This window comes from Peromyscus leucopus, chromosome 1 (genome assembly GCF_004664715.2).
Source record: "Peromyscus leucopus breed LL Stock chromosome 1, UCI_PerLeu_2.1, whole genome shotgun sequence".
Lineage (NCBI taxonomy): Eukaryota > Metazoa > Chordata > Mammalia > Rodentia > Cricetidae > Peromyscus > Peromyscus leucopus.
In genome coordinates this window covers 45,925,021-45,942,781 of record NC_051063.1, presented here as the reverse complement: position 1 = coordinate 45,942,781, position 17,761 = coordinate 45,925,021, and the positions used below count along the sequence as shown (strand labels likewise).

The following is a 17,761-nucleotide window of genomic DNA, read 5'->3' as shown; positions in this document are numbered from 1 at the left end:
TTTGACTTTTACAAATTGTGTCATTAGCCATCGCTCATGTTTTTCTCTTTGGTGGGGCCGGAAGGAAATGTCTTGTTGGTTTGGTAATCTGAGAACAGGGAGGAAGGAAAATGCTGCTCCTCTTCTTGGTGCCAGACTGCTTTATGGCAATGAGGAAGAGAGCTCAGGGCAGAGAAGCTGTCCCTCCCCTGCCGATGGAGGAGAAAGAGGATTTCTGAAAAGTCTGCCAAGAGCTTCTCCCACTTCAGAAACTGAAAGGCTGAAAATGTGGTTTTTTGCTATTATTCCACCTCTTCCTCTACAAGTCCATTTTAGGAATGACACCCCCCATCCATCCCCCGCCCCGCATTGCTTCCTGTGCTGTCCTTATCTTCCTGGGGTGTGGCTGTGATGCTTAGCAGAGCCCCTGTTCTTCCTTGGTCCTCACTAAGTGACTGGATTCTCAAACTCCCAGACATTATTCGAATAATCTCTCTTGCTTATCTACGGAGTTCCAGACTTACTTTTTGGGGAAAAGAAAAATCACCTAAGCATTTCCCTGCTCACAGAAGCAGGCTCTGTTTCTCTTACCGTCAGAAAGGGATTCATAATCATAATCGTATTCATCCTCTTCATCTTCTTCTTCCTCGTTGCTAGCAGGTGGGGGGTTGGCATTCCCACCAGTGAAAGCCTGTGCTTGCATGGATGCTAACTGATGAGCCTGTAAAATAGTAATAATTAAAGACCTCAATGCAACCTACTGAGCTTCCACCTAACCCTTTAAAAGCACCACCTAGCACTTTTTGGGGTTATAAAAGCAGATTGCCCCAGTGGGTTCATTTGAGAGAGGAAGAAAGTATCTGGATGCAATAGATATGTTGGTGTTAAAACAGGTGCTCGCTTGAGGCTTTGACTCCTCATTGGGGCCCACAGATAACAAAAATGGGTATAGCATCTTGAATTTCATTTTGTGTCTGTCTTCTTTACTTGGGGTTAACTGCTTCCCTTGGCACACAGGCATGGTAGTCACTAAAGCAGTGTTTACCTAACCTGTCTCATCTCCCATCAAGGCTAAGGAACAGGGATAACTCACTGTCCTTAACCTTTCCTCTTAAGTCACCTTGGATTCCCAGAACAGTAGAACCTCATGGAACACATACACCCCCAGCCCCAGATGAGGGCAGGTATCCACTATGGGAGGCTGCTCCCTGAATCAGCACTACTCTCCCCAAAATCTCATTGTCTCTCAAGGAATAAGGACTTCTTTGGACCACCTGACAGGCCCAGTGCCAAGACAATGCTGAGCTTGACCACACCTTGGCCAGCCCTGGTTTAACAGTGCACACCTCTTGCCTTCCATTTAAAGCTAGAGCTCCTGCCAGTGCGCTGAAGATGGACTTGGGGTCCCTGAGTTCATCCATCTGTTCTTTCTCCCAGGGGAGCCACACTGAGAGCGCATCTCTCCTTATCGCTTTACAACATTACACGTACTTCTGATAGGCACATTGAGAGCCATTGGTTGAGCTTAGTTTGTGGGGGATGCCACAGCCTAGTCTTTGACCCTAAACACTCCAGATATAGCTTTTTAGGTGAATATCAACATCCTTGAAGATCCTGGGAGCTTTTAGAAACAATCACAAGGAACTTGTGTGTGGTGTCCGGATTCCTAGGCTCTCTGGAAAGTCTTGCAAGAGAAACACTGATGTTTGGAAAACTAGCATCAGTCCCAAGGGACTGAGTAAAACAGCCCATCAACTTTAGAGCAGGAAGTCTCAGCTAAGAAACTAATTTTTTTTTTTTGTCTTAAAATAATATTGAAAGTCCTCTGACCTTGAGAACAATGCTAGAATCCCTGTGGACAAGCAGACCAAAAGAACAGTTGCTAGTTTAGAAAACACTTTTTTCAACAGACGTTATCTGAACTATAAATCAAAATAACAAAACAGGCTTAGAAATTTTAGGAAACCTGGGGCTGGACAGATGGCTCAGTGGTTAAGAGTGCATATGTAAAAGTTCAGCTCCAGGGCTGGGTAGATGGCTCAGCAGTTAAGAGTACTTGTTTGTGCAAAAGATCTGGTTTTGATTCCCGGCACCCATGTGGTGGTCACAACCACTCATATACATAAAATAATATGAAATTATTTTTAAAAATAGTAAGTTCAACTCCAGGGAGATCTAATGTTTCTGGTCTCCACAGGTACCTATGCCTACAGTCATGTGCACAAGCTCTCTCTCTCTCTCTCTCTCTCTCTCTCTCTCTCTCTCTCACACACACACACACACACACACACACATGCAAGTACACAAATAACTAAAGATAAAAATAAATTATTAAAACAAAAAATTTTAGGAAACGTCAAAAACATATAATAGTGGGTCAAGTGATATTTTTCAATATAGGATGAACATAATTCTTGGAGGTATTACCAACATCTGTGAGATAATAAGAAAACTCTGTGGTTTCTCCTGGTGAAAAAGACATACATTAGGTATTGCCTAAGCTACTGAGGTTCCCCCTATATCTATCTATCTATCTATCTATCTATCTATCTATCTGTCTGTCTGTCTGTCTGTCCGTCCGTCCGTCCATCTATCTATCTATGTATTTTTTAAATTTTTTTTTTTGTTTTTCGAGACAGGGTTACTCAAAAGAAATCTCGAGAAACTCAGAGATCTGCCTGTCTCTGCCTCCTGAGTGTTGGCATTAAAGGTGTGTGCCACCATGCCACTGATTTTAACTTTTAAACATTTAACAAAAATTAGAAATTACATTTATTTATTGTACAATGTGTGTGTGTGTGTGTGTGTGTGTGTGTGTGTGTGTGTGTTCAGATTTATGGCACAGTGTGTGTGGAGTTCAAAGGACATTTGTAGGGAGTTGGTTCTCTCCTTCTACTATATGGGGCTAGGGAAGTAAACTCAGGCTTTCAAGCTTGACGGCATGTACTTTTACATGCTTAGCCATCCTATCAGCCCATATTCCATATTTTTTAAATGTGGTTGTATTATCTTTGTAATAAAAATGTACAAATAAGGAAGATTCCATGGAAGCTGTGTCCACATCTAGATAAAATATTCTACGGTGCTGTCCACCTAGAATGCTAAATATTCACTGGCTAGGCTCAGATTTCTTAAAGTAGGTTTAGGGAGCTTTGTGGGTGTTAATGGCTAGCATGGAAAAACTGAGAGCTTAGCCACAAAATGCAGGGCAAGCCTGGGAGCAGCAGCTTAGCCAAACACAACTCAGAACACAGGGCTCCACAGCCTTCATTAAACGTGCTAAAGGGTGTCATGATCTCTGCTGCAGCATTTCACAATCTATCGAGTACCCCTCTCTCTCTCTCCTTCCCTCCCCCATCCCTTCCTCCCTCCCTTCCCCATCCTTCCCTCCTTTCCTCCCTCCCTCCCTTTCTCCTTTCCTCCATCTCTCCCTCCCTTTCTCCCTCCCTCTTTCACTGAAACAGTATGCATTCTTTCAGATTTCCTTTTATACACATACCATCTGTGATAATCTATGCTATGCTGTACTTGGTAATGCATCTATATTAACTACTTCTTCTACCCTACTCCTGTGCTCCCCCTTTTGTTTTTACAACGGACCTATATACAATAAAGTAAAATATATAAAATACAAATTGAGAAGGAGGAGGAGAAGGAGAAGCAGGAGGAGGAGGAGGAGAAGGAGGAAAGGAAATAGTTTTGGTGAACAGTGTTTTGGAAGAAACAGTATTCCCTGCTGGGTGGCCAGTCACAGACATCTAAGGAAGGCCAGTTAGAGTACGCATACACATGTTAACATCTAGTTAAAAAGCTTCACTACAAAGCCCATGTACCGTTCTTACAGCTTTTGAACTGAAGCAAATACCAGTCTCCTGGAGAAGCCTTTGACCCTTTAATACAGTTCTTCAATTTGTGGTGACCCCAACCATAAAATTATTTTCATTGCTACTTCATAACTGTAATTTTGCTACTGTTATGAATCTTAATGCAAATATTTTTGGAAATAGAAATTTGCCAAAGGGGTCTCAACCCACAGATCGAGAACCACTGGGCTGGTATACCGCCTTTCTTCTTAAAAGAGAAAGGGGTCTCACTATGTTTCCCAGGTTAATCCCTGGTTCTTGGGCTGAAGTAATCATCCTGTACCAGCTCCCGTAGTAGCTAGAATTACAGGCACACAGCATGGGTGCTCAATGGAAACAATATTTTAAATCCTTCCAGAGTAATTTGATGAGGGCTGTTCAGTTGTGGGGGCCTGCACGCTCTGTTTAATCCTGTTCAAAGAGAGGCAGAACTCTCTCCCATCGACCATCTTTGTATGATGCTTGAGGTCAACTAAAAGGGGCACTCAAGAATGTGCAGCGCCTGAGAGAAGGTCCTGAGGTGGTAAAGGAGACACGGGAACACCATTGTATCTACCCGGTAAATGCCTACAAAGACGGACGTCACTTCCTCCTCTTTTCCCTCACTCTTTCCTCACCTCTGTCGATCTTGAAGTAAAAATTTAAGAACAGGATGGTCATCATAGGGGTGAGAATATAATGCTTATCTGAATTTTAAAAAGTCAGACTTTTTCAACAGAAATTAAGTCTAGAAGTAAGGCTGATTGATTCAGCAGTGAGGTCTATTTTAATTATAACATCTGTAGGTATATAGATATAAATAAATAAATAATATATAGGAATTATGTCCTGTAAATGTTTCAACTTATGCTAAGATTTTTTTAATGTTCTTAGGAATGTACAGGTAGGCTTGGGAGCACATACCTTCAATTCTAATATGCAACAAACAAGCTGAGGCAGGGGGACTGCTGTGAATTCAAGGTAAGCCAGGGGTATCCAGAAAGACTTGTCTCCAAAAAGAGTCAAACCAACATAATATGCATGAGAGGCTCACACCTCTGATCCCAGCATTCAAGGCTCTGAGGTAGAAGGACTGGCCTTATAGGTCAGCCTGGGCCATTACAACAAGCACCATCTTTTTAAAAATGAAAGGAAAAAATATGAGGGATACGTGCATTTTCAAAAGCCTTGATGTTTAAGCAAAAAGCATTTGAAGACACTTCCTGGAGTATCCTGGACCCATACGTATAGGCTGGGGATTAAGCACAGAACTCTTGCATGATGTGAGAGTGGAAGTACCTTGTGATCAATACGCTGCCATGACACACTGGGCTTTCAGGGATGTTGCTATTGGACCCCCACATGCTGTCCCTAAAGAGGACTACGCCAACTATTACAGGACTGGTAACCCTGAAGGCTGGCCTTCAGGATATAGAAATTATATCCTATACGTGTTTCAACTTGTGCTAAGATTTTTAATGTTCTTAGGAATGTATAGGTGGGCCTGGGAGCACATACCTTCAATTCCAGTGAGGCAGGAGTCACACATCATCCCACTTAGAACAAATTAAACAATGGAGGTACATTTCACATGGGTACAATTCACAAAATAAAACTTTAGGTCAATAGGATGAGGGAATCTATTGATCTATGAATTAGAAATTCCAAAATCAAGTGTATCAATTGAGGGATCTCAAGGTTCAAAACCTGGCTATGCTGCAAGTCATTTGAAAAGTCCAAATGACATCAATTTCTTTGTCCCAACCCCATGGCATATTCCTAACTTGCTTAATCAGAGAGGAGTACCTTTTGCTTTAGGATGTCGACTGGTGTCTGATGGGCCTTTAGCTTCTTGTTTTTAAGGAGCACTTTCCTCCTAAGTTGGTCAGGTGAGGGAAGCATTGGGTCATCTGAGAAATCGGTCTCGAATAAGAATTTGGCCACCAGCTTTTCTCCAAACACACTCTACAAAGCACAAAGGGAAATACACCATCAACGTCTTCCACCCCTACTTGATAAATACATTTACATCCCCTAAATATACTGGATAGCTCAACTTAGTTGAATTGTTTGAGAAATCCCAGGAAAAGGAACTAAAGAAGAGGCTGTTTATTCTCCTGGCAGTTTCCCGCCGGAAGGCAGGGATGTGTTCAGGGCAAGCGGGAAGACCTAGGTCAGTCTGTAGAGGAAGCCAGCTGTGATGACTTAGGAAAATGTTCCCAAGTCCAATGTACTAAAGAAGAAAGCAAGCAGAGAGTTGATGAGTGGCTGTGGTTTTGCAAAAACATGGTTTCATTCCCAGTGAACAGAAGAGATGAGAAGCAACAGGGAGCATTTGCTCCAGCCATGGATGAAGAATAGATACCACTTTCACAAGGACTTATGAGCACTGCCTCCAAAGAAGAACGTCTCTTTTAAGGAGGTCATGGGTGGAAGGTAGACACAGGGTGATCACTCAAGATAAGGATAGAAAACACAGCAATTTTTATTCTAGTTATTTTTAAATAAACAAGAACAAAAAAAAATTCCAAGTGCAGGCTAAGGCAATATGAAAAGCCAAAGTTTTATTGGTATTCATATTGAAGGACATTTCCATGTTCCATGCTCCCTCCTTTCGTGAGAGCTACATTTCTATGAATGTTTCTCTTACTGGAGAAGGGGGTTGTCTTTTGGAATATCTGCTCCTTAATTTGTCTGCATTACATTTCCCTTGTATAAAGAAACTTACTATTAACACAGTCTAACTTGCTAACGTGGATCTCTGTAATACAGTGTGGGTCACAGGAATACGTGACTTTCCCCGATACAGTTTAGTTTTTTCATGTACAGCTGCCAAGTGACATTTGGTGTTCCTCCTGCTGGCGTCAGGTCTATCCTTACCTCCTGAGGTTTCCTGGAAAGGGTCAGGAGACCAGAAAATAATACCTATATCCCCACTGATGAAAAGAAGGACCATCTTAGAAAAAGTCTAAGCTCTCTGAGCAATGCCATTTCTTCAGGTCTGTAGAATCCTAATAGAACATGCTTCACGGCTAAAGTCCAGCTGTGCTGTGGTTCCACATCTGCCCTATGTAGATACCAACAACTGAAAGATGATAGTGTCTTAGATAAAGCTCACCTTGAAAATGTCTGCCATTTTTCGTTGTTGAGGCAATGAACAGTGGTTCTCAATGGATATGATGATTGGCAGGTCAGAGGTGATGAAGGCACTGCGGTCGATGGCTTCCACCACTTCCTGTAAGAGCCAAACAGTTCCTTAGAGTCAGGTGTCTGCTCAGCGGAGTCAGAAAGCAGGTACTGAGCCACAGAAAGGGTCTTAATTGTTGCATTCAGCAGATTCTGGACAAAAGGGGTTTTTATCTTTTCAAAAGTATATGTATCTCTCTACATCTGTGGGAGATTAATTCCAGGACCCCTGCAGATACTGAAATCGTTATGATGCTTAGATCTCATATAAAAATGGCATAATATTTACATATGATCTCCATAAATCTATCTTTCCCATGTACTTCAAAAAATCTCTACACACTTAAAATCCCCAGTGTAATGTGAACACATTGTTTCAAAATAATGACAAGAAAAAATATCTACAAATTCACTACAGACACAATTTTAGCCCACTTTTGGACCTATAGTTGTATGATTGAGTCCATGAATACAGAACCCATAGCTAAGGAGGGCCAAATGTGATTGTAAACTAATCAAGAGACTAGGCTATTTTGTATAAAGACATCAAACTATTCATATTGAGTCTTGTTCCTACACTATAAGGAACATCTATCACTATGTTGAACTGAAAAAAAAATAGTATAATATCAAGAAAGAATACCTTACATAAAAGACATTGTTTTTGTTATAGCATACAACATAATGAAGCCTAAGACACATTGAAACAGTTGATACTATATTTGTAGCAATATGGCTCACACCATATCTTTTTAATGCGTACCTGTAAACATAGTCACCCACCAATATACAGTACAAGAGCTTTATGAATGATAAGTAGAAAATGAGTTGAAAAAAATGCATTTTAGCTACTACATATAATCATAATATTCATTCCCAGCCTTGCTATAGCTCAGAGAAAAATGATGTTAGATAGCTTAAGACCGTCTGAGGGAGAAGTAACTATATAGCTAAACTAATAAGCTATGTAGAATATAAAATAATCCAATAAGGCCAATCTTCCGGGATAATGGATCTTCCCAGGTGGAACTGCTTCTTGTTACTTTCTAATGGTAATTACTTAATCATCTGACATCAGGACATCTCCATGATATCTTCCTTTGTCAGCCAAGATAGCAGAATAAATGGCCTTTAATTTCTCCAGGAAGAGAACAGTCTCTGTCTTTATTTATCATTATATCATGTGAAAATAAATAGCAACAATATCATTATGTACCAACATGAGGTAACAGTTATCAAAACTTTAGCTGAATAGGGATCTAGTAAGAGCTCTTGGTCAAATCCCAGAAAATGTCTTAAGGTATAATTTATAGCATGAGTAACTTAATGAAGACAATGTCCCTGGGATCTGATGGGAAGCATTACCTTGAAAGGGGATCTTGGTCGTCAGTGTATGTCCGTGATAAATAATGGGCATGCCGTCATCTCCATCCCAGCAGTCTAGCTCTATGCTCCTGCATCCTTGCAAGAGGACCTGTGTGATCAATGAATCCACCCCAGATGAGCACCAGGAGTAAAGCTTCAAACTGAACCAAACACAGTTCACATCAGTCAGCATTTGCATTTATGGATGAAGCAGAAGAATATTAAATGGAAAACAGATAATTGGCATTTGGGTCAAAGGCCATAATTATGGGCTTGGGATGGAGAGAACAAATCAATGTGAGAAGAGTGTTTATTAGAAATGAAGACTGTTGGAAGGTAAAGTGGGTGTAAGAACATGTCATCTCTCTCTTTTTTTTTTTTTAAAGGTATCTTTTATTCTTTGAAATGGAACATCTTAAAATTAGAGGCCTCTCTGTTCTCCCACACTCAATCCCCAGTCTTGTCCCTAGTGCTGCAACTGAACACCAGCTGCAGCCTTCCCTCTCTGCTGCCCACATCTCCTGTGGAGCCCACAGACCATCCCCAGGTAGCTGTATCCTATCCCACAACTCCAGCGGGCACCCTCTGCTAAACCACAGGCCATGGGCAGACCTTCTCCTCTCTCTCCATTCCACCAGACTCAATTCCCCAGTCTCCACCCTAGCACTGAAATAGAACACCAGCTTCAGCTTTCTCTCATTCCTGCCCACATCGCCTGTGGATTCCACAAACCCTCTCTTCCTAACCTTCCTTCCCCAACTTGTTGCTTTGTCTCAGATCCCAACTCCAGCAGGCATTCCCTGCTAACCCAAGGGCTGCTTCTCCACAGCAACAAGTAGGCTGAAGGCAGACCCACACCTTTCCTGCTGCTCCTCAGATTCCATCCCCCAGTCATCATCCCCAGCTCTGTAGCTGAAAACCTGCTGCAGTCTCCCTTTCCTCTCTGTCCCTATCCCCAAGGGGTCACAAAGACCTTTCTCAAACCTTCCTTCCCCCAACTCATCCCAGTTACCCAGCCTCCAACACCAGCAGGCATTCCTTGTGAACACAACAGCTGAGCAGGCCAGGAAAACAGGCAATCACACAATCTGAAAATCCAGAGGAGAAACAGAAACCAAGGAACAAAACACCCACCTAACAAAGACAAACTCAGAAATTGGCACCTAGACCTATAATCAGCCCAGACCCAGATGCCTAAATGCCAGCATAAAAACACAATCAATAACAGCCAAGGTAATATGTCTTCTTCACTATAGCCTAGCTATCCTACCACAGCAAGCTCTGGATATTCCAATATTCAGGAGTTGAAGCACAAGAAAAGAACCTTAAAACCAACTATATGAAGATGAGAGCGGTCCTTAAGGAGGAAATTAATAAATACCTTAAAGAAAGCTAGGAAAGTGTCTCACCATAGGTGCTTTCCTTGGAGGAGGTAGGAATGGGGGATGGGTTGGAGGGGAAGCTGGGGGGTAGGAGGAGGGAGGAGAGGAGAATCTGTGGTTGGTATGTAAAATGAATAGAAAATCTCTTAATAAAAAGAAAAAAATTTAAAAAAAAAAGAAAGAAAGCCAGGAAAACACAACAACAGTGTAAGAAGATAAGTAAAACTGTTCAAGACCTGAAATTGAAAATGGAATTAAAAAACAAAAACAAACTCAAACTGTGGGAGTTCTGGAAATGAGACATTTAGGAATTTGAACTCAAACTACAAAGGAAAGCTTTACCAACAGAATACAAGAGATGGAAGAGAGAACCTCAGTTGTCAAAGATATAAAAGAAGAAATGGATACATTAGTCAAAGAAAAATGTTAAATCTAAAAAACTCCTGACACAAAACATTCAGGAAATCTGGGACACTATAAAAGGACCAAATCTAAGAATAGTAAGAATAGAGGAAGGAGAAGAACCCATCTCAAAGGCCCAGGAAATGTTTTCAACAAAATCATAGAAAAAAAAATTCCTAACCTAAAGAAGGAAATGCCAATAAAGATACAAAAAGCATACAGAATATCAATTATATTAGATCAGAAAAGAAAGTCTCCTTACCACATAATAATCAAAACAGTAAACATACAAAATAAAGAAAGAATATTAAAAGCTGCAAGGGAGAAAGACCAAGTAATATCTAAAGACAGACCTGTTAGGATTACAGCTGACTTCTCAATGGAGACTCTAAAAGCCAGAAGGGCTTGGACAGATGTGCTGCAGACTCTAGAAGACCATAAATGCCAGCCCAGACTACTATACCCAGCAAAACTTTCAATCACCATAGATGAGAAAATAAGATATTCCATGATAAAGTCAAATTTAAGTAGTGTCTATCTACAAACCCAGCCCTACAGAAGGTGCTAGAAGGAAAACTCCAGCACAAGGAGGCTAACTACACACACACACAAACACAGGAAATAAATAATCTCATACCAGCAAAATCAAAAGAAACACACACATATACCACCACCACCACCACCACCACCACCACCACCACCACCACCACCAACAACAACAACAACAACAACAACAACAAAATAACAGGAATCAACAATCAATGGTCATTGATATCTCTCAATGTCAATGGTCTCACTTCTGCAATAAAAAGACACAGATTAACAGAATGGTCTTTTTTTTTGTTTGTTTTGTTTTTTGTTTTTTGTTTTTTTGTGACAGGGTTTCTCTGTGTAGCTTTGCACCTTTCCTGGAACTCACTTTGGAGACCAGGCTGGCCTCGAACTCACAGAGATCCGCCTGTCTCTGCCTCCCGAGTGCTGGGATTAAAGGTGTGCGCCACCACCGCCCAGCTTTAGATTAACAGAATGGATATGAAAATAGGATCCATCCTTCTGCTGCATCCAAGAAACTCACCTCAACATCAAAGATAGACATTAGCTCAAGGTAAAGGATTGAAAAAAAGATGTTCCAAACAAATGAACTTAAGAAGCAAGTGGGTGTAGCCATTTTAGTATCTAAGAAAATAGACTTCAAACTAAAACTAATCAGAAGAGATAGGGAAGGACACAGCATAGCATACTCATCAAAGGAAAAATCCACCAAGATGACAGCTCATTTCTTAACATCTGTGCCTCAAACACCAGGGCACCCAAGTTTGTAAAAGAAACAGCTTAAATCACATATTGACTCAAAAACACTGATAGCGGGCGATGTCAATACCCCACTCTTACCAGTGGACAGATCATCCAGACAAAAACTAAACAAATACTGGAGCAAACAGATATTATAAACCAAACGAACCTAACAAATGTTTACAGATAATTCCACCCAAAAAGAAGTACCTTCTTCTCGATACCTCACGGAACTTTCTCCAAATTGACCACATGCTTGGACACAAAGCAAGTCTCAACAGATACAAGAAAATTGAAATAACTCCCTGCATCCTGTCAGACCACCACAGATTAGTGCTGGATATCAAAACAACAGAAAGTTTACAAGCTCATGGAAAGTGAACAACTCTCTACTGAATGACAATGGATCAAGATGGAAATAAAGAAATTAAAGACTTTTTAGAATTCAATGAAAATGAATACCCAAACTTATGGGACACAATGAAAGCCGTGCTAAGAGGAAAGTTTATAGTACTAAATGCCTACATAAAAAATTGGAGAGATCTCATACTAGCAACTTAAAGCACACCTGAAATCTCTAGAACAAAAAGAAGCAAGCTCACCCAAGAGAACTAGACTGCAGGAAATAATCAAACTGGGGCTGAAATCAATAAAATAGAAACAAAGAGAACAATACAAAGCACCAATGAAACAAAGAGTTCACTCTTTGAGAAAATCAAGATTGAAAAACCCATATTCAAACTAAAAGATGGAGAGAGAATATCCAAATCACAAAATCAGAAATGAAAAGGGATTCATAACAACAGACACCAAGGAAACCCAGAGAATCATAAGGACATATTTTTAAAACCTGTACTCCATCAGATTGGAAAATCTAAAATAAATAGATAATTTTATAGATAGTTACCACTTACTAAAGTTTAATCAAGATCAGATAAACAATTTAAATGGACCTATAACCCTTACTTAAATAGAAGCAGTCATTAAAAAAAAAAAAAAAAAAAAAAACAGGGTCAGACAGTTTTAGCACAGAATTCTACCAGATGTTCAAAGAAGAGTTAACACCAATATTCCTCAAAATGGTTCACAAAATAGAAACAGAAGGGACATCGCCCATTTCATTTCATGAGCCCCAGTCACCCTGTTACCCAAACCACATAAAAATTCAACAAAGAAAGAGAATTACAGACCAGTTTTCCTCATGAACACAGATGCAAAAATATTCAATAATGTACTTGCAAACTGAACCCAAGAACACATCAAAAAGATAAACCACTATGATCAAGTAGGCTTCATTCCAGAGATGCAGGAATGGTTCAACATATGAAAATCAGTAAATGTAATCCACTATATAAACAAAAATGAAAGAAAAAAGCCACGTGATAATCTCATTAGATATAGTAAAGGTCTTTGACAAAATCCAACACTCCTTCATGATAAAAGTCCTGGAGAGACTAGGGATACAAGGGACATACCTAAACATAATAAAGGCAGTTTATAGCAAGCCCATAGCCAACATCAAGTTAACTGGAAAGAAATTCAAAGTGATTCCACTGAAATCATGAACAAGACAAGGTTGGCCAGTCTCTCCATATCTATTCAATATAGTACTTGAAGTTCTAGCTAGAGCATAAGACAACGGAAGGAGATCAAGGGGACAGAATTGCAAAGGAAGAAGTCAAAGTATCACTATTTGCAGATGATATGATAGCATATATAAATGACCCTAAAAATTCCACCAGGGAAGTCCTACAACTGATAAACATTTTCAGCAAAGCGGCTGGATACAAGATTAACTAAAAAAAAAAAAAAAAAAAAAAAAATCAGTAGCCCTCCTATGTAAAAGTAACAAATGGACTGAGAAAGAAATCAGGAAAATAACACCTTTTTCAATAGCCTCAAATAATATAGACTATCTTAGGGAAACTCTAAATAAGCAAGTGAAAGAATTGTATAATTAAAAACTTCAAGTCTTTGAAGAAAGAAATTGAAGAAGATATCAAAAGATGGAAAGATCTCCCATGCTCATGGATCAGTAGGCTTAATGTAATAATAATGGCCATCCTACCAAAAGCAATCTATGGATTCAATGCAATCCCTATCAAAATTCCAACACAATTCTTTACAGACCTTGAAAGGACAATTCTAAACTTCACATGGAAACCCAGGATAGCTAAAACAATCCTGAAAAATAAAAGAACGTCCAGAAGCATCACTATCCCTGATTCCTAGCAGTAACAGAAACTGCATGATATTGGCATAAAAAGACACATTGCTCAATGGAATCGAATCAAAGACCCTGACATAAATCCACACACCTATGGACACCTGATTTTTGATAAAGAAGCCAGAAATATATAATGGAAAAAAGAAAGCCTCTTCAGCAAATGGTACTGGTCTAACTGGATGTTGGCATGTAGAAAAATGCAAATAGATCCATATTTATCACCCTGCACAAAACTCAAGTTCAAGTGTATCAAAAACCTCAACATAAAACCAGATACACGAGGTCAAAATGGCAGGCTGACCTGCTGTTGCAGTGTCAAGCAAGTGGCTGGATGGTTTTTGAAAATGTTATTATAATGCTGCAGGATTCAATAAATTGGGGTTAACACAAGACGCTACAGTATACAGAGACTGAAGACATGAAAGAAGCCATAAGAAGGCTTCCGAGGATCTTTATAATGACAGAATGTTTCGAATTAAGAGAGCCCTGGACCTGATCATGAGGCATCAGATCTTGCCTAAGGAGCAGTGGAAAAAATAAGAGGAGGACAAATTCTACCTTGAACCCTACCTGAAAGAGGTGATTCGGGAAAGAAGAATGGGCAAAGAAGTGATCTTGTAGTTGAGATCTGTGGATGTGCCTGGTCTCAGCATGTTCTTATGAAGTTGTTTCAACCTGAATCACAATTTAAGAATTATTTGCTCTGCAGTTGCCTCGCTTTAAATCAATTTCTATTGTAAAAAAACAAAAAAACAAACAAAAACCCAGATACACTGAACCTGATAGATGAAAAAGAGGGAATAGCCTTAAATTCATTGGCATAGGAGACAACTTCCTGAACAGAACACTAATAGCACAGTCAATAAGATCAACAATTAATAAATGGGACCCCATGAAACTGAGTAGCTTCTGTAAGGCATAGGACATGTCAATCAGACAAATCAGCAGACTACAAAATGAGAAAAGATTTTTACCAACTCCAAATCCAATAGAGGACTAACATCCAAAATACATAAATAACTCAAGAAACTAGATATAAAAAAAAAACCAAATTAAAAAAATGGAGTACAGATCTAAATAGAGAATTCTCAACAAAGGAATTTCAAATGGCTGAGAAACGCTTAAAAAAAATGTTCAAAGAAATGTTAGCCTTCAAGGAAATGCAAATCAAAACCACTATGAGATTCCATCTTATACCTATCAGAATGGCTAAAACAAATAAGTGACAGCTCATGGTGAAGATGTGGAGCAAGCGTAACGCTCCTCCATTGCTGCTGGGAATGCAAACTTGTACAGCTACTATGGAAATCTATTTGGTAATTTCTCAGAAAGTTAGGAAGACCCAGCTATACTACTCTTGGACATATATCCAAAGGATGCTCATCCTACCATATGGACATAACATATGGTTGCTCAAACCATGTTCATTGCTGCTCTACTCATAATAGCCAGAAACTGGAAACAACCTAGATGTCCCTCAACAGAAGAATTGATAAAAAAAAAAAATTATGATACATTTACACAGTGGAGTATTACTCGGCTGTTAAAAAAATAACACTATGAAATTTGCAGGCAAATGGATGGAACTAGAAAAAATCATCCTGAGTGAGGTAAGCCAGACACAGAAAGTTAAATATGTTATGTATTCACTTATAAGTGTATATTAGCTGTAGTAAGTGATAAGCAATCTACACCCACAGACCGAGGTTAGGCAACAACAGGGTTCTAGGGGGTATGCAGAGATCTTTCTGGGAGTGGGAAATAGGATATATTTTGTAAGTGAACTGGGGGCAGGTTGGGACAGGAGCCAGGGACCAGGCGATTGAGGGAGAGGGAGTGGAGGGAGAGAGATGGCTGGAATTGAGGGGGATTTTCAGAGGTGTTGTGGAAACCTAGTACAGTGAAAACTTCTTGGAATGTATGCAGGTGATCCTAACAAGGATCCCTAATAATGGGGGATACAGAATCTCAACTGGCCATCTCTTATATCCAGGTGAGACTTCCAGTGCTGGGACTAGGTTGCATTCAACTGAGTTATTGGCCAAGGGGAAATCTCCAAACAACCCAGGCTGTTGCTAAAACAAAAGACAGCTCTCTGCAAAGTGACAGCAGAGCCCATTGCTGAGGACAATTCCCACAGAACTCATTGAACATGGCGAAGTTGAGCTGGTGCCCACATGGAGCTCTCACCTCTATGTTCTAGTGTCTTTGGTGAAGGAAGTTACTCTGTAGGCTACTGAAAGAGAAACATACACACCAACCCAGCCACAAAGCCTTTGAAGTATAATCTGTCCTGCCTGCATAATATGCTAGGGCATTGGAGGCATCAAACCTGTGGGAGCAGCCAACCAATGTCTGATTTGACCTAAGGCTCACTCCACAAGAAGGAACCTGCACCTGACATTGCTTAGGTAACCAACAACCAGAGACTAGACAGCCCATAGAGTAAAACCGAACACTACTGACCTAAAGGGAAAAATATCAACAAAATGATTCGTAATGATATTCTGCTATACTCATAGATCCAGTCATCATCAGAAAGGCTTCCTCCAGCAGCAGATGGAAACAGATTAAGAGACACACAGCCAGACATTATTCAGTGTGAGAGTCTAAATTGAAGGTCTCCATCAAATACTTCCCCTCAGAGATCAGGAAATACCAAGGAAGAGAGGGCAGAAAAAGTGTAAGAGCCATTAGGGATGGAGGACGCCAGAACAAGGCCCTCTGAATCAACTAAGCAAGGTGCGTATGGGTTCATAGAGACCGAAGGAGCAAGCACAGGGTCTACATGGGTCTACACCAGATCCTCTGCATATACATTATAATTAGCTCAATATTTTTATGGGACTCCTGACTGTGAGCTTGCTATTGGGATTCTATCTCTCTTGTTGGATTGCTGTATCCAACTTTGATATGATAGTTTTTGTTTCACCTTATTATATTTTATTTTGTCATGTTTTGTTATCTCTTAGAGGCCTGTTCTTTTTTAATAAGAGACAATTCCCACAGAATGGATCCAGAGGAGAGGGGAGGTAAGGAGGAACTGGAAGGGGTAGAGGGAGGAGAAACTATAATCAGGATATACTGTATGAGAAAAAGAATCTATTTTTAATAAAAGAAAAGATATAAAAAATGAAATTAACGAATCACAGAAAAATTTAGAGGCTTGAGTACTCTGAGGAAATGTCAGTAGAGGTGAAGAAACTGAATTAAACCCTTGACCCTTTAATGAGCTGATGAAACATCTATGTCAGTCAATATCCAATCAAGACATAACCTCCTCCTAAGAAAACATCTTTGCTATTCAATGTAGCATGTAAGAAGAATAGACGCAAGGAATTGCCAAGAATTTGCCTGGTTATCTAAGCCTGGAATCACAACTGGGACAGAGACAGCAAACATCCATAAGCTCCCCTCTTCCCCAGGCACAGCAGGCACCAACGACCACTCTTGCACACGGACTTTGACATTATCTCTCAGCCTCTTCAGCAAATGGCAGATGGGACAGCATTTATTGGCCACTCTGGATCTAAGGCTGGAAGTGGGACTCTTTTTAAAAAAAAAATAATTTATTTATTTTTATTTTGTGTGCATTGGCATTTTGCCTGCATGTATGTCTGTGCGAGGGTGTCAGATCTTGGAGTTATAGACAGTTGTTAGCTGCTATGTGGGTACTGGGAATTGAACCTAGTTCTCTGGAAGAGCAGTCGGTTTCTTAACCGCTAAGCCATCTCTCCAGCCCTGGAAGTGGGACTCTTAACACAATTTTGTAGGTGTAGCCTTGTAACATCTGTTTGGAGCCTTCTCATCTTTCCTAGACTTATCTGTACTATCTTAAAAGTAATCATGAAGCAGTGACCCGAGACAAGGAGCTAATTATCTTCGATAGAGCCAACACAGTGTGATTTGAGAATACATGTAAGTATTCCCACATGACAGTAATACATTTTGGGGGTGTCCTGGCCACTAGAGTTTCTGCAACAAAATAGAGTGGAATGTGCTATTCTAGTAGTTTTTATGAAGACTCTAGGTAGAATCTTCCCATTACATAGTGTAGTTTGTGGCCTAGAATCCCAAGCCCATCA

General features: G+C 40.1%; 1 protein-coding gene and 1 pseudogene across 1 annotated transcript in view; one reads left to right on the top strand and one right to left on the bottom strand.

The window, feature by feature from the left end:
* Plce1 (phospholipase C epsilon 1) overlaps positions 1-17,761 on the bottom strand; it is a 290,203-nt gene that overhangs the window by 33,422 nt on the left and 239,020 nt on the right. Inside the window, 4 exon segments of the mRNA XM_028882911.2 lie at positions 571-700; positions 5,628-5,786; positions 6,940-7,052; positions 8,373-8,481. Of these exon segments, the coding sequence (XP_028738744.1) occupies positions 571-700; positions 5,628-5,786; positions 6,940-7,052; positions 8,373-8,481 (511 nt within the window).
* LOC114702462 lies at positions 13,965-14,379 on the top strand (annotated as a pseudogene).